The 24,843-nt window shown below is 47.6% G+C and overlaps 1 protein-coding gene and 1 pseudogene across 1 annotated transcript in view; both read right to left on the bottom strand.

Moving 5' to 3' along the window:
- Nucleotides 1–24,843, bottom strand: part of NEK11 (NIMA related kinase 11) — a 280,892-nt gene that overhangs the window by 71,415 nt on the left and 184,634 nt on the right. The window contains exon 14 of the mRNA XM_075547896.1: nucleotides 7,744–7,804. Coding sequence (XP_075404011.1) covers nucleotides 7,744–7,804 — 61 coding nt within the window. The remainder of the gene's footprint in view (nucleotides 1–7,743; nucleotides 7,805–24,843) is intronic.
- LOC142444667 (electron transfer flavoprotein beta subunit lysine methyltransferase pseudogene) lies at nucleotides 1,410–4,365 on the bottom strand (annotated as a pseudogene).

Raw genomic sequence — 24,843 nt, 5'->3', positions numbered from 1 at the left:
AGAGTTCATTTGTCTTCTGGCTCATCATAAGTGCTTTATACACAGTTTTATGAGGAAGAGGGGAAGAAGAAAGGAGACCCATTTTAACTCTGGAAAGAGTTGTTTCCAAAAGATCTGCTCTGGGTGAAATGGCCACCGCTCCATTCTTATCCAAGTCCCTGGACCCTCATTCCCAGTCTTTCCTCTCCCCTCTCCTGATTCTGCCTGCGAGCACTATGCAACCTATTTATGACAGGCCCCACTTCTCATGCTCCATGGAAAACCTCAGGAGAATACTTCATGGGGCTTCAAATATGTGGTTCGTCTATTTGGGACAATATGCTCTCATGGGAGCTATGGTGGCAGAGTGGTTACACAATGGGCTACTAACGGCAAGGTCCATCGTTCAAAACCCCCTGGTTCCCTGAAGGAGGAAGGGGAGGCTTTCTCCTCTCATAAAGTTACAGTCTCAGAAGCTCACAGGAGCAGTTCTCTGGCTTCTAGGGTCACTGCCAGTCAGCATTGACTCCATGGCTGTGAGTTTAAAGGAAGCACCTAGTAGGAGTCCTGGTGATGCTGCACAGCTTGGCACTGGTTTGTTGGTGACTGGGACCAGGTTTCAAATTGTTCTCAATGGTCACTTCTTAGTATGTGTCTTGGACCAAACCAACCGACCGACTGACCGACCGACCAACCAATCAACCAACCAACCAACTTCACTGCTCTCAAGCTGATCCTGAACTCCAGCAACACTCTGGGACACAGGAGAACAGCTCCACAGAATTTCTGAAACTGTAAATCCCTTAGAGAGCAATGGGAAAGGCCACAGAACAGCTGGGGGGCTTGAGCCATCGACTTTGAGGTTAGCAGCCCAGTGCTTAACCCACTATGTCTCCCTAAATGTCTGCTAGAGATGCCAAAGACTGAGGCAGAAATCAAGTCCTGGTTGTGAGGAAGCTGGTAACTGCGGTCCACGGTGCCAGATAGCCCAGTGCACGCCGTCAGCACATGGGAGGGCAGGGAACGGGAGTCCAGAAAGAAGCTATTTTCATTTTAACTTACAAGCAAGTACCATGCACTTTTTTGATGTTGCTTTGGGGGTAAATTTCGTTTTATTCCAAGACATCCTAGTTGTCCTCAGCTTCAGAAATGGGTCTGCTGCACCTCTAGGTGAGGTGCCATCATATTCCTACAGCAGCATGGCTGGAAGAAAAGAAACTGCCTGCAGAAACAGATTTGTGGAATTGGCCTACATGGAGATGCAGGCGCAGTTCCGAGCAAGGGCCGACGAAGCCTTCAGCCTGCACCGTTTGGAAACAAGACTTGACATTAATGAACATTCATTTCCCCGGAGATGATCTCTGGTAGTGGAAATGTTTAGGGTTAAAATCAGATATAGCTAGATCCAAACTTGGGAGCACTTGGTGAACTCAAGGCTGAAAATCCCATGCTGCCCTGTTGTCCATCCATTGTTGTCCTGCCTGGAAGGCTTCTGGAAGCGAATATTCAATCACTTTGTGCAGTTGATTCTGAATGCTGTGTCCACTGAACTGGGGTCTCCCAGGATCACCCATCAGTATCTGAGTTGTGTGAGTCCCAAAGCAGTTCTTCAACCATTGATGAAGACCGTCTAAAACGCATCTCCAAGAACAACAAGGTCCCATGTATCCTGCTTCAATTCCAAGATGGTTTGTTGTTGTTGTTAAAATGGGAAAAGGATTCAGCTGGTTCAAGTCACAGGTCAGTGGAATGGCCATCCCTGCAACAGGGTCTGTGTCATTGGCCAATAGCCTGATGCCCCACTCATTTCAGCAGTGGTAGCTGTTGCTCACATCAAAATCCAAGATCTAACACAGGTTTCCCTCCGACAATGTCAGGGTCATCCAGAAGATACCTGGACAGGGCTTGGCCTCCTGGCCAGTAGACAGTACCGTAAGAATCACTGTGTGGTCCCAGATCAGCTCATTCCTAGCCAAACTTGCATCTAGGAGTTATCCAGCTTTGATGAATGCAATACCATCTTTTTAAAAAATGGACTTTTAATCTGAAATATAGTTTTAATCTAAAAACATAGTTTGAAAAGTCAATTAACAAGACAAGGTTTACGAATATTTTTTTAAATGGCTGTTTCCAACTTCTTTTCCCAAAAGCAACTGTAGTGTTGCTTCATTTTGGTACATATCATGGTTTCTCCATATCACAAGTTTAAAGAGCTCTTCTTTAACTTTCAATTTTAGCATTATCTGTGGACTTCTTATTATGGATTAGTAGATGTGGCTAAATTCCCTCTCTCCAATGTTTATGCATGTTCTCTCTCTCCAAAAATAGCTCAGTTTTAAAATTATTATGGATATTTAAATCCTGTGTGCAGATAAGCCCTTAATGTATACAGATTACTCTTTTCCCCTTTTATAACTATTTCCATGATTAATAATTACCTAATTTTTTAAAATGTTGCCTAGTTTTTTGATACTCTCTAATTCATTCCTGATATCTCCAAAAGAACTGAAAACTCTTCGCCTTGTGGTCAAATAATGGGTAATCCATTAGCTCTCTCCTCGTCTCTCTCTCTCTCTCTCAGGTTATCCATTCGTCTCAAATCCTTATGACCACTCCAGTCTGAATGTATGGCTCTGCAGGCCTACTGGCCCAGATGTTATCCAGATGTTTTACCTTTACCATCATCCTGGAAATTCTCTTAACCTGTCCACTATGTTGGACCCCACCACCTGAATCCCATGTCTTCTTTCTTGTTTGATTCCATGCTCTGGTAGAACATACCTTCAAAGACCTTCCTGAGAAAAGTCATGGAGGTGTATATATATATATATATATATATATATATATATATATATATATATATATATATATATATATATATATATATACTTTGTTACTTCATATTGGTCATTATGGGAAGATATAGAGAGCAGGTCATCGGTTTTACACTCAACAATTCATACCCATTTTGTTCCCACTTACCCACTGCAATCCCCTTAATGTGCCATCACCTACCCTGTCCTATCCTACCCACCCCCACCCTCCGGTTTTCTATTTCCTTCTTTCCTAGCCGTCTGAACTTTGTCCTTAGATAGTGCTGTCTTTGTATCTTAAATGACTGAGTTCCATTCCAGGCCTAAAGGGTAAGGGCGGACCCTAGTCTTGGGAGTCTCCCATTCTCTAGCTGACTGGTAAGCCTGGCCTCTTGTCTTGCCTGACTTGGGGACTTATTGTGCTTTTGCCTCCCACTCTCTCCAGGACCTTCTAATACGGTCCTTTCCGGAGCAGTAAGCAGGGGTAGCAGGGCACCATCCAGCTCCGCTGGTGGGACGTCGATGTCTTTGAGCACGGGTATCAAAGATCTCTTCTGCATTCCCCACTCAAATGTGCTCATAGTTTCAATATAGATACAAACTTTACTCTTACTGAAAAATTAAAACTGTTCCTCCACCCCCCCCCCACCCCCCCGTCCAAGACTTGGTTAGTCAGCTGTCTTATTCTCTCCAGAATGTTTGTCTCCTTTGCTTTTCTGTCTTTGCCCCCCTGGAATTCCCATTGGTTCGATGCTGAACTCCCTGCATTGATTGCTTGATTTTCTTTCCATTTACTCAAGATTGTTTTCGGATTCTGTGTCCCTTTGCTTGATACCTGGAGACACTGTCTTTTCTGGTACCTGCTAGGATTTTGCAGCTTTAAAGACTTCTGTTTTCATCCTCGTATTACCTGTTTGATGAATTCTCTTTTGTAGGTTTCCATTTCTCTTTCACATTAGGTTTCCTCAGATGTCTGATGACCTCTGACTGCTCAGATTTAAGTGGTAAATACCAAAAGTCAATTGAGTTCTTTCTGTGGGTGGACTCAGGGGATTTCAAGCTGGTAGGACTCTCTCCACCCAACTCCAATCCCTTCTCCTTCTCCTTTTTTTTTTAAAGGAATGTCAACATCCACAGGATTTTCCTTTCAAGCTACTCAGTCTTCCAGAGTATCGCCCAGCCTCAGAGACCACATGGAGCTAGTTCCTGGTGATTTCATTGTTGACTGTGCAGACTCTCACGTTACTCCTGCTTCCCTCACATCATATCACCCTACCCTTTGGTGGCTCTAATGCCCCACATCCAGAGCCTCTGTGGCTTGGTGTCCCCTAAAACCCTTTGCTTTGACTGGGACAAGGAATTCCCTGGCTGTGCCACTGAGAGATGGGACCTGGAGTCCACTGTCCCTTACACATGCTGTTTGCATCCTGCCTGCAGAGGCAAACAGGCTCCAAACGAGTCTCTCCGAGACTCGGTGGGATCAATTGGCTTTCAGTTCCTGGATCATCCTCACCCTTTCTTCCTCCCCACACACAGGCATTTACCTTTCAGCTTTCTCTGGTGTCCAGTCCATTACCGTTCATTCACCCATCTGCTTTTTGTCTTTTAAAATATGACCCAAACTCAACCTACTGCCACTGGATCAATTCCGACTCATGGCAGCCCTCTGTTGGGCTTCCGAAGCTGACATTTTTACAGGAGCTGACGGTCTCATCTTGCTAACCTCAGAGTGGCTGTTGGATTTGAACTGCTGACTCTGTGGTTCGCAGGCCAAGGCTTACCTGACAGCACTACAGGCCTCCTTCCTGAAAACTAACAGCTCTTGGGTGCTCCTTTCTATTGCCTCTCCTGATCTCTCTGTTCCTGTGGGCTTCCTGGCTCCTCTTTGTCAGTGAAGGCATTCACTCATTGTCAAGTGAATGTCCACTCACAGCGAACCTGGAAGACAGGGGAGAACTGACCCTGTGGGTTTCCCAGGCTGTAATTCTTTATAGGATCGGAAAGCCTGGTGGTTTAGAACTTCTGACCTTGCGGTAATGGTGTGTGATAGTTATTGAATCTGTTAATGCTATGTGATGGTTATAGAATGTTGGCAACTTGAGGCATTAAGAGTGAAGGGATGGAGTTTAGCCTGTCAATTCAGTCGCAGCTTGACGACCTCATTTGGAGGTGCTAAGGAGATAATAACTTGCTGGAGGCAGGACAGAGAGACACTTCCCGTGAGACATTCCTGTTGACAAGATACATGGAGCTACACTAGAGCCCTGGAACTGGAGGAGCTGCCAGCGCTGAGATGCTGCCATTGAATCCACAAGACTTTCTACCAACTTGCCTATGATCTTCCTGCATTTGGTGTCATTGCGTGTGTTGCTTGAGTCTGAAGAGGAATGTATGGACTAGTGTTGATATATAGGGTAATATTGGATATATGGCCTTGATCTGGACTGGGCTGGGATGTTTCTCAGTATGAAATTACTCTTTTATATAAAGCTCTTTCTTAGACACATACGAGTGTCTCCCTGGATTTGCTCCTTTAGTCAACCCTGACTAGCACATGGCACAAATAGAGAGGAAGGCCACTGTACTCCATTTGTCTAATGGTCCCTTTTTGTTGCCGTCAAACATTTCACTGTGACTCGAGTGGGGGTTTACAGAGCGACGTCCTTTCCCTTCCGTCAACGTGTGCACGTTCCTCTGTCACGTTTGTGGCTGTCCCCTAACGTAAGAGCAGCTCTTTGCTCTTCCTCCCTGGACTCCCCGCTTCCATTCCCCATCTCCCCTCCCCCCGCCCATTCTCCCGCCTGCCTTCAAGACTGTGTTTGGGGTTTGCTGCCCTTTGGGGCTGGAATAGTGACTGATACTGCGGAGCATGCTCCGCACAGGTGTTCCTGTTCACGTTGTTGGGTGCTCCTGGGAGTGGTCTCTGTTCTAGACTGCAAGGATGTCTTGTAGGCTTCGCTTCCTTTGAGAAAGCCATTGCCTAGAAAAAGGAACTTAAATATCACACATCCAATCCAGTGTGGTGGTGGTGGGCTTTTTTGGTTTTAACTCCAGTGGAATCTTTCTTTTTTAAGACCAAGTCTTATAGAGAAATGAAATTTACGAAACAGATGAGCACACCTATTTTGGTTGCAGCTGGTACAGGCACAGGGTCTACATCTAACACCTCTTAAAAATATTTCAAAACATCTGTTAAGGGCCTCTTCTGCACAGATGCCGTGTGTTAGACTGTGAAACAGGGATGAGCAGTAAACACGTGCAATGGCACGCCTGTGGCTTAGGACACCCTTCTTCTTCCCCACTCCACTGCCAGCCCCCAGGAGACCCAGTGTGAAAGCTACTGATCCCATCCAGCTGGGGGCTACAGGGGGACATGACTTGACCAAAGCAAACCTTTCCTGGTCTTCCAAGTCCACGTCCGTCCCTAAGTAGGGTTACCGACATGCAGGGGAACCAATCAGATGGCTGTTCTGAGAGGAAGTGCCAGGAGCTGCATACGATTGTGGGATGAGCTAGGAAACAGCACCCCCACCCCCACTTCCTGTCATCTAGCCTCTGCAAGAAAGGTTGGTACCCCTGAAAGGGCTGGGTGGATTGTCCCTGTTCGGTCCTGACAGTCCTTTGAAAGGCAATGGCCTCTGGGCAGATCATTTAAAAAATGTTAAAGCTCACCATCAGTTTTTAAAAAGTTCTGCCCTTTTAACCCAGGACCCGGAGCCTATCTTCCGTTGTTCTATTCAGGTCAGGTGGGGCAATGGATCACCTGATACTACACATGAACACAACTGGGCTTTATAGCTGGGGGTGGGGGGTGGCGAGGAAGAGAGAGGGAGAAGAAACCAAGAAATCGAGTTTCACCCTTGAAGCACAGCAAATCCCATTATTGCCAGTGACGATGCTAAGGAAATTCCAGCTACGCTTTTCAGACCCAAACTCTTGCAATAACTGAGTGACCTTCGGAGTGATGGTGCTTTCTGCCTGACGGGATGCAATCTGCTTCTGACAGGCTGAGAGATTCCTCTTCCAGGAAAACCTGTACAACTTGTTGCTAGGCACAGCCGGGCCTCCATTCCGACACACAAGGTCAATGATTTCGCCCTTGGAGACTGAGGGCCTCTTACCAGGATTTTAAAAGTTATTATTAATTAAAAATAGTTGCGTTGGCATGCACTTCATATATCATACAATTTAATCACTCAGTGGCATTAAGCAGACTCGTGCCATCACTGCCACAACCCACTGCAGACCATTTTCTTCTGCTGCTTTTTGCTGTTCATTCCCTACTCCCCATCCACTTCCCAGGCCCCTGGGTAATGACTAATGCAGTTAATGTCTCTATAGACTTCGCTGGCCTGGATTTCATCTCCCGAAGACCATACAAAACACAAACAGGAGGCACACACACACGTGCGCGTGCGCACACATACACAATGACTAGACAAAACAGGAAGAATCTCCATAGAAAAGAAAGCTGAAAATAGTAGCAACGGAAACAACCTTACAAAGGGATCCAGAGGGAGACCAGATGATAAGGTGCTCCATTGTCAGGAGCTACACTGCTATCGCTGACTTTACAATGCTCTGATAGTGAGGTTAGTCACCCCCCCCCCCAGTCTGCGGTCAGAAGGGGTTCACTGGAGCTTACCCGAGTGAGGACCCTACACATGGATGCTAGGCTTTTACTGTCATCCACAGCCGTCTACACACTGGCAGTTTATAATTAAGCTCTGATAACCAGCTTCTTAATGTAAAAGATGAAATAAACCCTCTCTGAGTTGATGAGTCCTTAGGTGGACCGATCCATCTCAACCTCTCTCCTCAGCGTCCTCACCTGTAAAACCAGGAGACTGGACAGAGAGGTCTGCAAGGTCCCTTTCCACCTGCCCGCTTCTCAGTTCCAATCAACTCAGCAGGGGGCACTAGATGCTGGACTCGAAAGGGAGCCACTCACCTCGAGAGCTGCAGTCCAGGACACTTTCCAAACACTGCACCAGCGCGTCAATATCACTGTCCTGCCGAACAAGGGAGAAATATTTCCGTTACCTTGATGGCAGCACAATACTGGGTGACATAGACAAATATTGGTATTTCACCAAAACAAGATAAAAAGATTACAAATCTGGTTGTGAAACTGTAATATAGCCACCTTTTGAAAGACGGAAAAAGGGAACGAGTCTCTATGTGTGTCTCTCTCTCCTCGTCAGTCTACGAAGAAAGCCTTGTGGTTCCGTGTTCAAGTGCTCTACTGCTGACTGCGAGGTCCGCAGTTCAAAACCCACGAAGTTCATGTGAGAAATGCGTGGCAGGCTATTTCCACACAGGTCGTTGCCACAGTTTCCCCTTAAGCCCAATGGGAGACTCCAACTCCATGCTTCAAGATGACTATGAATCAACACTGGCTCGAGGGCCAGCGCGGGATCAGTCTACCAGCTTTACGGATGTTAGGATGCTGATGTGGCTTTGACCGAAAGGTGGGGTTATGGGTGAGCTCTGTTTTCTCCGTTGAGAACTCATACCCTTTCCAAATGTTCTATAATAAACTATTTTTACCTGCTTGCTTATACTTAAAAATTAAATTTCTATTTTTTATGGTCAATTGATTGGCAGTGAGGAGGCGATGTCTAGTTCACACTATCAGCTCTGCATTCAACACTTGGAACCATTCATCAACCACCGCCATATTCTAGCCACACCTCTCTGATCCACAGACGGTGCAAATGGTCTGTGTAAGTCTTTCTCAATCTGTAGCCCACTCGGTACAGCAGGAGGTAAGTGAACATTTTTCCTGGAAGAGTATCTCCATTGGTTCATCTCGGGAAATGCACGCTCCTCGAGAAGCCATAAATCTACGAAGTGTGCTCCTTGACCTGCATGTCCTGTAAGAACCAGGTGCCCCGAGGAGAGCCAGGTGGGACCCCAGAACTGCGTTTGAGAAGAATGATTACTTTTATACCAATTACATATCTGTACCCGGCTCAGCAGGTTGGAAGTAGCAAAAACCATCTCATGATCTGGGAAAATGGGACCTCTTAATTATGCTGTAATTTCAGGCTTGTAGTTCTACTGGGAGAAATTCATAATGTCTGGATCACCTGCTCCATTTCAAAACAAAGAACATTTCATACTGCAGTAATTGCCTGTGGATATTAGAAAAATGTACTGTCGTATACTTAGAAAATAACCATGTAAATATGCTAGTTTATTTTATATATAAAACATCTGTGGGGTTTGGGTAGTGATTTTTTTCAAATGCATATGGTAAAATCTAGAATCATTTCATACACTCAGAATCCATAGAGGGGAAAGGTTGAGGAAGACATGCCGGGTCAGTGCACCCTTCTGGTCCCTAAACATGCAGGAACAGGCTTGAGTCAGAGAGGGAGAGCCCTTTGCTGGGAAGAAAACTGCTTACATTGGTGATTGATGTCCCCAGCCAGGGCAGCCCAGGTTCTAGACCTGGCTTCCCCCACCCGTGCTGAACCAGTGGCTTGACTTACATCTGTGAAATAAGAGGGCTGGATCAGATAACAAGTAAGAAATCTCCCATCCAACTCTCAACCCCCTTCTCTGGGTGAGGAGGTAGATGGACAGTGAGTGTGGTCACTTCCACTTGTGGCCATTGAGATGGTTGTGACTCACAAAGACCCTATAGGGCAGGGCAAAACTGCCCCTGTGAATTCCTGAGACTGTAACTCTTGATGGGAGTAGAAAGCCTCATCTTTCTCTTGTGGACCAGTTGGTGGTTTTAAACTGCTGACCTTGCAGCTAGGAGCCCAACACATAACCACCACACCACCAGGGCTCCTCGTGCGTGGTGGATTGCCTCGAAGATCTTGACAAGCTTTCCCATCCTTGTACTCCCATGTCATCCCTCGTATCAAGAGGTGAAGACTGTCCACCCCTGGATTCTAAGCTGGCCCTGTAACTTACTCTGGTCAATAAGATGTGGCAGCAGCGACACCGTGTGACTTTAAGAACTAGGTCTTGAGATGTCTTGTAGCTTTCATTTCTGTCTCAGGGAAGCCAGCAAGTATGTAAAGAAGCCCTGGCTGTCCTATTGAAGAAGTCACTCAGGGAGAGGCCACGTGGAGGAATGTGGGAGCAAAGTTGTTTGTCCCTTAGGCAAATGGGACAGGGCCACCACCTTTCATAGTTCAAGGCCCTTGGGAGAATGCTGATGGCTCAGCCAGGGGAACTGATGAAGCGATGGCCCGCCGGGTTCTGCACCTGAGATAAACGCACACCTGCCTCCTGTTTCTTCGACTGAAGTTGCAGAAGGCAGCAGTCTGCAAACTTATCAGTTTCTTTATGTTCCCAGCCTCACTCTCTCCTCCCTGGTTGAAAGGTTAATGCTCCTTTGTATACTCTTAAAGGACTGTCAACTATTCTTCTGTGCAAATCTGTTATGTGTTACAGGCTGCATGCGGGAAAGTAATTAAACCTGCTGGAGTGTCTATACTGCAGGGACCCTTGTGCCCTAACTTTTGGCTGTTTTGTATCTAATTCCTCATGGTAGATCATGCCCCTTCTTGAATCTGTTCATAATTCAAGATAAGGGCCGGTCTCAATACTATCTGACAGAGGAAAATGAAGACGCTAAGCCAACAGCCAGCACCAACTGCCAGAAAGGTCAGTGAGCCCTCTTGGTCTGCCTGAAGATGAAGACAGCCACGCGAGTGAGCTGAACTAAAGTTGTATCCGCAGAAGAACCCAGACAACTCGCCACATTGTGAGAAATAATAAATCATTAAGTTACCAGGCTTTGGGGATGCCCTGTTGCATAAGCAAAAGATAACTCAGACAATCAACAAATTGAGGACAGTAACCAAGCCATGCTACAAGTCAGTTGACCTCTCCGAGCCTCAGTGGCTGCCACTGTTAAGTAGGAGTGAAATGAGGGAGGGACGGGGACTCAAACTCACTGCCATCGAGTCAATCCTGACTCATTGTGACACTTTAGGACAGGGTAAAACTGCCCCTGTGGATTTTCAAGACTGTAATTCTTTATGGGAATAGGAAGCCTCATCTTTTCCCTGCTTCGAACTGCTGAACTTGTGGTTAGCAGCCCAATGTGTAATCCACCACACCATTAGGGCTCCTAGGGACAGGGACACAGAAAATTTAATGTAAGCGTCCCAGTCATTGTGCATGTCACCAAGCATGGAGATTCTCAGTCAATGTTTACTGGGTTCAAGAACCAGAAACAGGACTATCAGGGTCATCTGGATAGCTGGGACACACCAACGATGCTTTCTCATAGAGAGAGGTTAGGGATCTCTGTTCAAGAGTGGGTGGAAGGCAGATATCATTTTAATACTACTGGATAATAGATGGAGTGAATGGATACTACTTTTTTTAAAAGCCTCTTATTAGGGGCTATTATTGTATCCATTTACAAGTATGAGTTCATAGTTTAAACTCTAGGAGGTGGGTGCTATTATTAAGCCCATTTAATGCTTGAGAGGCACAAAGGGGTCTCATAATGTAGCCAAGGGTGGAACAGGCAGTTCTGTGTCCAGAGCCTGAACTTGACTGAGTCACTATCTAAGTGGCTTGGTCCCCTTTAGTCACGGGCAAGCATAAAAGTCCTAAGAATCAGGTGTCCTAACCCAGAGAGCCTCACGATATGGTTGGAGGAACCAGGGTACGAATCAAGACCAAGTCCTGGACGTATATTTGTAGCAAGAACAAGTTATTTTCTCTCCCGGGGTTGCAGATCAAGGTATTGTTAAGATCCAAACTACCAAGTGTGCCTTAAAAATTTTTTTGACACAATTTCAGACTTAAAGAGAAGCTGCAACGTAATATAAAATCCCCACAAACCTTTAACCCTATATTTGTGTGCACACCCGCACTTTCTGCACCTATCCACATAAAGGTTTCTCAAACCCAGCACTATAGACATTTTGAGCTGTACATTTCTGTCCTGTGCATTACAGTTGTCTAGCGGGGTCCCTGGCTTCAGCCAGTAGGTGCCAGTAGCACAAACCATGAAACAAGGATGACTTCAGATATGTCCAAATGTCCCCTGGTTAAGAACTGTTGATCTCCATGTATATATCAAGATTACGCCCCCGACTCCAAGCCAAATCTGAAATCATGTGAGTATCAAAATAATAAATAATAAAATTAATGGATTACAAGCCATAGAATAAAACAGGAAGCTGCTGTACCTCATAATGTTTAAATAAATGATTTCTCGTTAGAAAAAGTGAGAAACTCATACGAAAGATCAGGTTGTACGTGTGCAATATTAAATCACAATTTAGAAAAGAATGAGTTTGCTTGACTGTGTTGCCATTTAACCTCTAAACCAACTTATCCATCGTGCTTGGGAAATGGCCCTTCAATTGAGCATAACCGATCCTGGCAGAAAAGCATCCACTCCCAGGAGAAAAGAGAGACCTGAATGGAACGGAATGCGCGCCCCTTTAAAGGCGGCTTCCGATAGTCTGCATTGTTTGCACGTTAGCGTGGAGGTCAGTCAGGGAGTCATCTTTCAGGACCGTGTTATGTTCTATACAAAACAGAGACTGTGCTGTTGATGGAAAGGTCTGCATTTCACAATGGAAACTGGATTGGGTGAGAGCTAAGGGTCCTTGGAGAACAAACCAGGCCTGTGAGCTGCCAAATTACAATGATGCCAATCTGCAGTCGTTTTGGCCTAAAGGCAGGAAGCCACCTCTCAGATGCTGTGAAAATAACCCAGCGACTGGCTTGCAGGTGGCTTTAGACATTCATCCAGTCTCCTTCCCAGCAATCATCAACCTCATCATAAAAGGCACATACCTTACAGCCCCAAGGCACATCTTTTAAGACTGAGTTCTTAAAACAAAAACAACAACCGAAAAGGCCCCATACATTCAAATCCACCAAAGCACCAAGCACTGTTTTTCTCCCCCAAGCATAGGCTGTTCCCTGGACTAATGGACTGGAAGGTGCCCTGAGGGGTAAATGGTGCCTGTGTCACAGGCCCAGTCAGATGGTAAGAGGCATCGTGAATGCCTGCCTGACAGCCACACAACAGTTCTCCTATGTGGGGTCTCTTCCTCTTTTAAATATTGGCTGTATGGAGATATTTTAAACAACAGTCACTTTCAACTCAGGAAAATACAAAAACTCACTTAATATCACCAAGATTCCTATCACTATGAACACACATGTATCTTCTACCTGAATCTTTTCAATATTTGAGACTAGTGGTGGAGAGAAATGGCTTCAATGTGGATGTTCCATTAATGTCTCTGTAACTCCCATCAAAGGATTGGGTGGGACTATGAAAATAAGGGTAGAGGACCCTACCATCCTCAACAGTACATTAAAATCTATACCACTGGCTAGGTTAATAATAGTCTGTTTTGAATTGCCAAGTGTTTCATAGAGGCTACTGAAAGGATTTCACAACCCGCTGATAATACTGCCTCTAAAATGAACTAGGGATATATAAACTTTAGATACATGAATGAATTTTGAGCTCACACTTCATCACAAACCCTGATCTAAAAACCATTAGTTCTATGAGCTAACCCTACTCAAGACTTGCCCTCATGAGATGATCCATGGAGATATGGGTGCTATGGCACAGTGTGGTGTAGAAAGCAGATGGCACCAGGCTATCAGGAAGAAGAGCATATAAGGTCACCAAAGTTTGTCTTAAAACAGGCAGCCCTTTAAGTGAGGAGTCAGCTAACTTCACATAGGGTTTTAGGAGCAGACAGCCTCATTTTTCTCTCAGTGTAGCTGGTGGGTTTGAACAGCCGTCCTTGTGATTAGCAGTCCAACACCTAGCCCACAGCACCACTGGGGCTTCTTATGCAGAGTGGGCTTTTGCCACCACGAGCTACCATGCCTCCAGACTTCTCCCCTTCCCCTCTTACTTGCAATCCGCTTGCTCTGAAGAACACAGAAGCCAACTCCACTAAATCCAAGATCGTCGTAAAGGCTCATGTGTTTTCTCTTAGGACATCTGTATTTCATTAAAGGAGATAACTTCTATCAGAGGAATTTATTTCGAACGGTAAATGTTTAGCCAGCAGCAAGCAGGAACGTTCAAGTGAGTAGGACCGGGCCTTCCCAGTGCTCTAAAAACTGCACCGCACAGGTGGACAGAGATGGATGGCCGATGCGGCGGCCCTGGCCCCTCAGTGTGGCAGATGACTGGGAGGCATGGGGGCGTGCACCCAGTGCGCAGGCAGAGGGACCTGCCACTCTTCCAGCAGGAGGTCCTCCCATCACGTCTCCTGCATCTTCTCCAACAAGAGGCCCTGAGATGATGACAGAAGCCAAGTTGAGAAACCAGTGGAAAAGGCGGTTTCTATTGCGTTAAAAGCTACCCCTTGGAAGAAGACAAACAAAAACTGAATAGCTGTCCTCTTTCAAGTGACTTTCATCTCTTCCCAGGACCATCAACAGGCTACTTTCTCAGCTCTCTGCTTCCACTGGTCCCTCCCTCTGGTCCCTTTCCATCGCGCCAACCACCACCTACCGAGAATAAACCCTAGTCCCCACTCCCCACTCCCAAACCACAGAATTCACCGCTACTCATGGTAACGCTATAGAACAGAGTGGAACTCCCACCTACCGCCCTGACGTCCCCCCATCATGGGTTTCCAAGCCTGGTGCTCTGAAAGGGGGACAGAAAGCCTCGTCTTTCTTCCCCAGAAAAGCTGGTGGTTTTTGAACCACCGTTTGAAAGGATCTATGAAACTGGACTTGGAAATGGAAAATCTTGCAGATTCACCATTTCTCTTGAACGTATTAAAAATCGTGTGAAGCCTTGTTGTAAAGAGTGAGCTTTAACTGAGTGCTTCCCACACACTCAGTTAGATGAAAGTTTCCGGAACATTCTTTGGGAAGCCCACTGAATAGAGCGGCTTTCTTCCAGTTCTTTCCTTCTGGGATCCCCAGTTGACAGTTTCTTGGTAGAATGCATGCCCGGGACTTCTACAAGCTCCTGGGCCTTCTGGTGTTTGGGGTTTTATTTTGTGCTAAAATAACCATTTTTGACCCTAAGGCCACCTATTCTATTGCATATAAGTTCCTCTGCTTGGAGGAAAACCTGTTAGCCCCCCAGCCTTAAAAACCTTCTCCTTTTCTATTTACAAATTAAGCAAGGCTTTCTTCACTCCCTACCCTCAGTTCTTTCTCTGAGGTTAATAATAATAATAAATAAATGCTTTTAGCGCCTGCTCTAAAACGACTCTAGGTTAAAAATAAGTTGGATATCAATCCCTCACATTTCAGTTAGAGATTTACAACCTGGTGTCTCACATGAGACCCCTAACAGATCTATGACTCCGAAGCAGCTTCTTACAAAGAGGAAGCGGGGCTCTGCTTTGTTTCTTTGCAGGGGTTAATTGAGAAGATTCTCATCATTTAGCCTTGTTGGGCACAGGTCGTGGTTTCCCCCGAAGAGATGAAACTGGGGCAGTATTTTTGGAATCAATAACTCACATCTGGCAATCATAGACCTGCGTGAAATGTCGTGTTGATGTGAATATTAAAATGCAGCGTGCTTCGATGGATTTCTCACTCTCTTTACTGGCTGCCCCACAGAGACAGGTCAGAGGGGAGCAATGGGAAGTTGTGAACATGAAAGTCTTTCGGGTGGAAACTTCTACCTGAAGCCTGTGGTGTGCGTGAGGTGCAGTCTTGCTTCATGTTCCTGGGAAAAGGCCTGTGGACGTGGTTTCTGTGGCAGTCAGCTTTGAAGGAGAGGCACTGGCCCAAGAGACAAGCCTATCGACTCTAGGGCTGGGAGAGGTTGTTCGCCACTGAACAAACAGTAAGGCGGCTTTGAATGGGATCCAGGAATCCTTTTCTGTTTTCTCAATGTCCCTGTGCACAGGAATGACCTGGGCATCTGGTTGAAAGGCAAATTCTGGCTTATGAGATCCTGGGTAGGACTGTCATGCTGAATTTCTAATCACTTGCCAAGCGAGGCCGATGTCCATGTGACGCCCATGTGGACCATGGCTGCTACCTGAAGAGCAAACTCTAACAAGCATTCATTCTATCAGCAGTCCACTCAGTGGTAGGACTCCAAATCCATAGGTGCTGCCCCCGAATCAGCGCTGGCTCACAGCGACCTCTGTGGGTTTCCGAGCCTATAACTGTTGATGGGAGTATAAAGCCCAGGAGCGGCTGGTGGTTTTGAACTGCCAACCATGCGGATCACAGCCCAAGGCATGCATCCTCAATGATCCTGGCTTGAGGATTATAATGGAAAACGCTGGTTGCTTTAGATCAGTGATGCCCAAAGTGGGAGATATAGCCACCCCATCCCATTGCCCCCCTCCTGGGGGGAGGGAAGGGGGAGCGCAAGGAATCGATCCAGGGCCTGCTGCAAAACCAGATACCTTCAGTTAGCACTGAGTTATTTTCTTTCTGCAAAGGGGTAGCAGGCCAAATAAGTTTGGGAACATGTCCTTTAGATAATTGTTAATTATTCTATTGGTGCGGCTGGAACTTGAAGCTGGGAAGGATTGCAGTAGGCACTATTCTGCTAAGGCGGGATTTCTCAGTGCCTGCACTATTGATGTGTTGGGCTGGGTAATTATTTTGGCAAGGGGCTGTCTTGTGCACTGTTGGGTGGTCAGCAGCGTCCCTGGACTCTACCCATTACTTGGAATCCTTAGTTGTGGCAGCGACACATATCCCTAAGCACTGCCAACTCTCTGAGGAGATGAAATTCCACTCAGTGCCCGTTGACTGCAGGATACATGCCGTGTTCTGTTACTGAGTTTTGGAGTTCATAGATGTCATCAACACACAGATATATGTACATGCAGGTCACAACTTAAGGTGTATCGATGAAAACGATAAGCTGATCTCTAAGAAGAACTTTCAAAGTATTAGGGCTCTGGTGTTTCAATTCCCTACAAGGCTGGAAGGACATGATTTTCTGAGCTTTACACTTAACAGATGTGGAAGGTCAGCGGTTCGAAACCATCAGCCACTCCTCAGGAAAAAGATGAGGCTTTCCAATCCCATACAGAGGCGGCATCGACTGGATGGCAGTGAGCTTGGGGTTTATTTGGATACCTGTGCATGCATGTGTGTGTATATGTACATGTGTGTGGATGCCCATGCATGTACGTGATTTATAACTTAAAACCAAAGCCACAAATTTAACATCTGCATGCTATATAAACAGGACATCTCATTCAGGAAGTGCTTATTGATGGACTCCAGTATATAAAACATGGTATTAGATTTGCTAGCGATAAATTAAAACATGAAAAAAATCAATCAAAAGGATCACATTTATCATTGAACTCCTTTAGGCCAGTCACTTTCATATTGTAAATCTCTCTACACAGAAAATCAAAAGTTCAGTCAAGATGCTAATCATTCTATATGTTTTGGACATTGAAAAAAAAAAAAGCCCGTGATCACTGTTAACAACTTTTCGTGATCACTGTTAACAACTTTCTCTGTTTCCCTAGTCATTTAAGGGAATCGTGAGTCCTGGGCACAAGAGTCTCCAACCAGGAAGCATGTTCCTAATCCAGGAGGATTTCCTAGGAGCGTTATTTTGTAGGAATCTCCTACTCTGAGAGACACACTGGACCAAATTCTCCACATCACTCACATTTGTATACTTGATATTAGAACATAGAAGAGAAATGTAATGCCAAGTTACAGACCCACAAGGCATACACACACACACACACACACACACACACACACACACACACACACACATGGATGCCAGGCCCGGATGCAGGCTGGGGCAGGTGCACCTCACTGTGTGGGGGCACGAACCCCATGGCTCTGGGGGCAGTCCTGGCTGTTATTCTTTTCTTGTGGTTGACGTTGTGGAATGATGTATTATTTTTACGGAGGTGACATCAGCACATGGGTGTGAACTGTGCAGCTCTAACGTCTAACCTGCGTCCCCATCCCTGCCATCCAGACACTGCTGCGCTGATAGACTCGCTTTAGGGCTGTGTTTCAAGGACCCTTCACCCGGTTGCCCTTTCACTTGAAATAGAGCCTACACCCCCTTATAAGGCCTTCGTGATGCCACTGTAGGTAACCTGACCCTTCCGACCGCATGTCACGCCTCCTCCTTGCTCCCCAGGGACTGTTCTGTGATGCAGGGCCACCGGCATACTGTTCCCTCCTACGGAAATGCTCCTCCTCTAACTCCCTTTCTTGAGGTCTCAGCTGAAAAGGCTCTCCCCTAGAATCCCCCGGGTGTCTCCTCGAGCCCCTCCCCAATGCCCTTCTTAGTGCACCCCCCCAACACCGTGTGCTCTGCTGCTTCAGCTGCTTCCCCTCTTGGCCCGAATAACCTCATGTGCCGCTCACTGGCCGCCTGTCCCATAGACCTGTCAGTGCACAAGTGTTCACTCATACGAGCACCCAGCCCACAGTGTCTACTGGGGGTGTGCTCTGTCCTAGGGGCTGGCAGTGCCACTGAATCACACAGAGAGCATCTCCGACCTACAGGTTTGTATGCTAGTGGGTGGTTAGGGTTTCCAAGTCATTACCAGGTATCCAATGACAGGAGCTTCAGATCCAGAGGTGGAGGTAGGTGGATGGAGCAGTGGGAGGGGTCAAGCCATGGGGAGGCAGGTGGCGGCTGACTGCCGTGGCTCATGCCGACGGTGAACAATTAATTCCAGTCGATCTCCTATCAGGGTGAGGGGGTCCCCAACACTCGAACAGGTCCTCAGGAGCAACTTTGCGATGGTAGAAAATATTAAAGACAGACAGCGGGGCACAGGGGCTCCTCGTCCCATGTCAGCGCTGAGAGAATGCATTTTCCAATGGCTCTATACAATGGGGCTCACAGACCTTTCATAAGGCATGCACGGGATACAGCTAACATGTGCATAGTCAAGGGGTAACATCCTAAGTGAGTAACGGAATAAACAGGCAATGAGGTGAGTCAGCGTCTTGACCTAGTGCTACTTGACCTTGAACCTCCCTGAGCCCTGCCCAGGGGTAGCTACATTTAATGGCAGGTTGGCTATACAGCAGCAGTTCGAATGGGTCGAACCAGGTTGAAAGGGTCGGACAACCCTTTCACAGGGGTTGCACGATTCCTAATAATACCAAAATGACAGTGATGAAGTAGCAATGAAAATAATTGTATGGTTGGGGGTCACCACCACATGGGGAACTGTGTGAAAGGGTCGCAGCCTTAGGAAGGTTGAGAACCACTGCTCTAGAGCCTGATTGCTCTTATCTACAGACAACCTCAGGCACCGTGAAGTAGTCACACACAGAAATGATTCATCTATATCGTAGCTCCTTTATGGGGAGGGACTGTGTCCAGTCCTGAGACTATATATCCAGACTTATTTATATCTTATAACCATGAGAATCTTCCCCCCACCAGACCCATCATGATGCGCATAGATGATTTAGGTGCCTTACATTCTCACCCAGGCCCTCAGTTTCCCACATCCTCCCTTCCCACCGTGCCCTGACTCTCCACTGACTGCTTCCTCTTCCCAGGTTCTCCCGCCCCATGGTCCAGGCAGGAAGAAATTCCTGCCACAGAAGAGTGATTCCCTGGGGCAGAGGGAGGAAGACTCTTGACATTCCACAGGCCCTGTCCTGCACATACTACTGCCAACTCCAACTCCGCTTTCAAATCCATTTACACCCTGGCGCGTGAGAAGCTTGGTCCCGTGTCGCACGGTGACTTTCACCCCTCAGCTCAGGCTCATTTCCACGCTGTTTGGAGCTGTCCCTCAGGTCTCAAGCATGTCCATGTAAAAGCCACTGTGACTGGCCCGGTGGTGTCTGCATGTGCTGTTCATGGGACCGCTATGGGTAGGAACCCACTCATCAGTACCTGGCAACATTCAGCTATCAGGAACTTGGTGGCACGGACAGGGCAGCATTCAAACCCACCAGCTGCTCCTTTGCGGAAAGATGAGGCGATCTGTTGCTCCTGTAAAGACTTACAGCCTCAGAACCCCTGTGCCTCAGTGCTTCCCAAAGTGGGTTCTCCTGCCCCCCAGGAGCGGGCACCGGTGCAAAGCAAATACCTACACTTTCTCCTGGATTATGATCTACGGTTCCAATTGTTTCAATGGCTAGGGTGGTGCTAAGTATTCTTGCTTTTTTTTCCCCCTGAAAAGAGGGTAGTAAGCCAAGTACACTTGGAAACCTATCCTACGCAGTGTCTCCATGAGCTGGAGTCAACTTGGTGGCAGGGGGTTGGGTTCAGAGGAAGTTCTATGCTTATCCCAAATGTCTAAGAGTTGATGCCGTGAGCAGTCACAGGCTCGAATCCCAGCTCCATCCCTGGACTGGGTGACTGGGGTCAAGTTAGTTATCCTCTCTGCTATACAGAGCCCCAACCCCGCCATGTGTAGAACAGCTTGTTAGATACTAGTACCCTAAAGTGCTTGGGAGTATACAATGGATGGTACAGGTAAAGAACTTGCCACAGGGATGGTGTGCCATAAGGTGGCTCATTGCTTTATTCAGGACTATTGTTTCTCGGGGATGACGGAGACCCATGGACTTCCAGACCAGCAGAGGAGTAGTACCTCCAACAGTGTTCCGGCTGTGTCACCGCCCTGACATCCCACGCTGGACACCATGACGTGGCACTCACTCCCCTTCTCCAGCTTGAGTACAATACCCAGGAAATAAAACCAGGTTACTCTAAGGAACCGAATCATAAAGTAATGGATTGGGTCTTTATGTTTTTGTTGTTGTTGCTGAGAAGGGTGGTTTACAGGGGAGTTCACATTCTTGGAAGATTTTTGTGTGTATGTGTGCCTTGTGTGGTTGTGTTAGTCTGGGTTGACTCTAGAAATAAATTCACACTCATATGTGTATAAGAAAGAGCTTTATATAAAAGAGCAACTGCATATTGAGAAAACATCCCAGCCCAGCCCAGATCAAGTTCATAAGTCTGATATTAGCCCCTATGTTTGATACCAATCTATAAATTCCTCTTCAGACTCATACAACAGCACCCACTAAGGCTTTCATACGAATGGCTGCTCCCTAGCCTGGAGCACAGGACAGGGACCTGGGTGGAGACAGAAGTCAGCTGGCTGCTGGCTGCAAACGATGACCGTTCAAGCATATTCAACAAACGTGTGAAATTGCTTAGGTCATCCTGTAAAATTAGCGAGCCAGCCAGCCCCATCCCATGCACTCAAGAGTTCTGACACCCTATACTAAAGCACACACACCCTGAAATAAAACCCACTGCCATCTATCCCTTACCCACTCCTCACGACCTAGATGGGCGTTCGGAGGCTGTCAGTCTTGTTGGGAGCAGATGGCCTTGTCTTGCTCCATCCTCGTGCCAAGACCCTTTCATACAGTTCCTCAGGTGGCGGTGACCCCCAACCACACAATTACTTTCGTTGCTGCTTCATCACTGTCATTTTGCTACTGTGATGAATCGTCATGTAAATATCTGACAGGTAGGATGTCTTTTCATGGTGAAATTGAACATCATTAAAGCATCGTGATGACTCACAAAAATAATATGTCATTATATATAGTGAACTATGTATTTCTAATGACAAATAAATGAAGTTTTGTCTTGAAGCACGGTGTAGCATGGGTAACAGTCTTCAAGCCGGGTACTCATAGGTGGGTGCATCTACATGTGGGCGGGCCCGGCTGGAGACAAATAGAGGAGTGGTGTCTCGGTTCCTAAGACCATCAGAAATAGTTGTTTTCTGATGGTCTTAGGTGACCTGCGTGAAAGGGTCCTTCAACCCCCAAAGGGGTGGCGACCCACAGGTTGAGAACTGCTGGGCTAGTGGGTTTAAACCTCGAACCTTGAACCTTTCTGCTCGCAGTCTAACACCAACCCTACCAAACACCAAGCCAAACTCACAGTCACCAAGTCCATCCCGACTTAACAGTGCTTGTGGTGAGCCTGCAGGACGGAGTACAACTGCCCACTGAGTTTCCAAGACTGGAACTCTGGAGGAGAGTAGGAAGTCCCATCTGTCTCCCTCGGAGAGGCCGGTAGTTTTGAATTGCTGACCTACAGTTAGTCACCCAACGCATAACCTACCCCGTCCCCAGGGCCCACCGCAATGCCAGGAGGAGGAAGAAAATCTGCAGCCCACAACAGATGGGAGAGGTGGGTGGCTCTTCTTCTTCACCTTTAAAAAAAAATGTTCACAACCTACCAATTTCCCAGACTGCTGCCTTGTACATAACTCAGAAATTCCCGGCGAGCGGCCCGGGTTGAGGAGCAGACGGCTAACTCAAGGCCCCCTCAGGCTACTCTCTCTCCCGAGTCCTCAGTGAGGAGGACGAATCGGGGTTGTGCAGAGAAAGGAATATAAAACGGGGACTCACGATAGAGTCTGATAGTCTAGCTCTGCTTCTCACGGACTGTCTGCCTTTGAGAAGTGGCTTTGCCTCAAGACATCTCCGGATCCTCCTACAGCAAATAAAGATACCACGGCAGCCCCATCATTCCAGGGTGCCGGGTTTAAATGTCAGTGCCCACTGAAATAATCGCTTATCAGAAGACTCTTCTCCCAAGCGCTTGAGCACCCAAGGGAGATGCTGGTGGAAGCCCTTAGGGAGAGTGTCCTGTGATCGCTCATCACTACGAAGTCTAGAGCATTAATTCAAAGCACCAGGGGTTGCAATTGGCAAGACACCCTCAGAAACGGCGGATGGGTGGTGACTGGGTTGATAGCTCTCAGCTCATTCTCACTCCCTCCGGGGCATTTGCTTTTTGAAAGAAATGTCAGGCAGACTTGCCTGGAATTCCTAAAACCCCAAACTCGGAAGAAGCTCTCTTCCTTTCTCCCAAACTCATTTCCTTACTTGCCTCTCCGCCTGCTCCCAGATTTGAATTCCAGACCGTTAAATTCTAGTTTAATGTCGTTTGACTAGAATGCGTACCTCAAAGAGGGGGCTGCAAAAATGAAATGGAACAATGCCTCGTGGCCCTTAGAGCAGCGGTTCTCAACCTGGGGGTGGAATGACCCTTTCACAGGGGCCGCCTAACACACTATCTCCGATGGTCTTAGGAACCGAGACACCGCTCCTCTATCTGTCTCCAGGCGGGTCCGCCCACATGCAGATACACCCACATATGGGGTCACCACAACATGAGGAACTGTATGAAAGGGTCATGGCCTTAGGAAGGTTGAGAACCACTGTGTTAGAGGGACTTCTTGGATCTCTCTCTCTCCAAGAGAGAGCCTGCTTCACGGGGTATTGTCAGCTGACACAGCCAGTGGCCTCCTTGGAGGCAGGTCCGTCTTGTTCCACACAGACTTGTCTGTTGGGAGGAGTCTGTTCCACACAGACTTGTCTGTTGGGAGGAGTCTCGGCCCTGGGGCCCCGTCTGCCTGGCCCAGACTTTCAGAACTGTGCTGTTGTCTGAACCTTTGCTCATCCTCTCTCCTGCTTTGAGGCTCTCCCCACCTAGCACCCAGGCACTTCTGGTTCGTTTGTAAGTCTTGTCCTGTGCTTCCCAACGGACCTGAACTGGCACAGCATCTCAAGGACTCGGCCCAGAATGACCCAAACCACCCAAAGTGCTGCCACCAAGTGGATTCTGACTCACAAGGGCCCCACAGGGCAGAGTAGAATTGCCCCGGTGGGTTTCTGAGGCTGTCCACCTTTACGTGAGTGGAACGCCTCATCTCTCTCCCCTGGAGTGGCTGGTGGGTTGGGACTGCTGCTCCTGTGGTTAGAGCCTGAGCCTTAAGCCACTGTGCCATGAGGGCTCCTTTGGACACAAAAGGAACATTCTGGAAAGGCTGGCTGTTACGTTGTCCCACCAATTACAACTTGATGACATGGATGGCCCCACTTTCAACAGCTGGTCCTAGAGGCTCCTGTCTGTCCTGATGATGGTGGGATCTGAGCGTCTGAGTCCTCAGTGGAATCTTAGGCCTTGTCTCCACCCCCACCCTCCACTTCCAGACCGCCCTCTCCTTCTGTAGCCATGCTCCAAACAGAAGACGGTTCCTGATGCTTCAGGATGCCGCGGAAATTTCAAAACCACGGAAGACTCTGTTGATAGAGTCCTGAGAGCTTCAGAAGGAGCTGGAGAGATGGGTCTTCGAAGGTGTTCACCTTAAAAAGCACAAGCACCACCGACCTGGCGAGCTCTCTTAAAACAGGCCGTGGTGAAAGGTACATCTACGTAACCGGCCCTGCTTGGGGTGCCCTTTGCCTGGCCGTCAGGGTCTACCCCTTGCTTGTGTATTACTGGCACACCTGGGCTATGAATTGTTTGTGAAAGGACAGAGAGGGCCCAGGCAGTGAGGGGAAGTACAGAAGTGACTAGACAAAGGCATCAGCCTGGGGCCCTTAGAAAATGCCCATGAGAGCTTTGGGAACACAGTTCAGTGACAGGCTTCACACATACTTCCAAGAAGCAGGTAAGGATGGCAGTGGTAAACAGCCTACCATGCCAGGGAGAGCTTGGAGGCAAACTCTGATTGGTGTCCACAGCCAGCCCAGAGGAGCTATCAACAATCTGATAATGGGCTGTCACCAACAAGGCTACTGATGCCCTGCTTATCTCTGCAGAGAAACAACTGACTGCCAACAGCAATTAGGTGCTTAATAAAACTGGGCTTTGGAGAAGCTGCTGCAGAAAAGGGTGGCCAGGGACTCGGCCACCAATCACAACGAAGCCCACTGCTGGGCTTTGAAGCTGGGATATTTGCCCCAGCTGGAGGAGGAGGGTCAACAAAGACAAAAGGCAAGTTCTGGTGACCACCTCTGTGGGTGCTGGCACACTCCACGGTGGAGGTGGGGCTGGTGTCGGGGTAGGGATGTCTCGGGCAAGGCTGGGATGGTCACAAGACAGCCCGCTTCACAAAGCCAAAGGGAGGGGGGCTCAGCATTGCTTCCTGTAGCTGTTACTTGTGCATTGCTGATAAAATCACCCAGAAAGGGGAGTCGACACTGTTCACAACTCCACATCTATCAGTTTTGGAGAAGCAGGCTGGCAGGGGTGGTGGTGGTGGTGGGGCTATCAAATTAGGAGGAGAAATAAATGGGATGGTAAAGAGCTACCAGCAATAGAAACTACTCTGCTGCCGTCCCCACCCCTGTTTCTCTTATGCCA

The sequence above is a fragment of the Tenrec ecaudatus genome, chromosome 4 (genome assembly GCF_050624435.1).
Source record: "Tenrec ecaudatus isolate mTenEca1 chromosome 4, mTenEca1.hap1, whole genome shotgun sequence".
Lineage (NCBI taxonomy): Eukaryota > Metazoa > Chordata > Mammalia > Afrosoricida > Tenrecidae > Tenrec > Tenrec ecaudatus.
The sequence above is the reverse complement of the archived record's forward strand: the minus strand, read 5'-3'. Positions and strand labels throughout refer to the sequence as shown.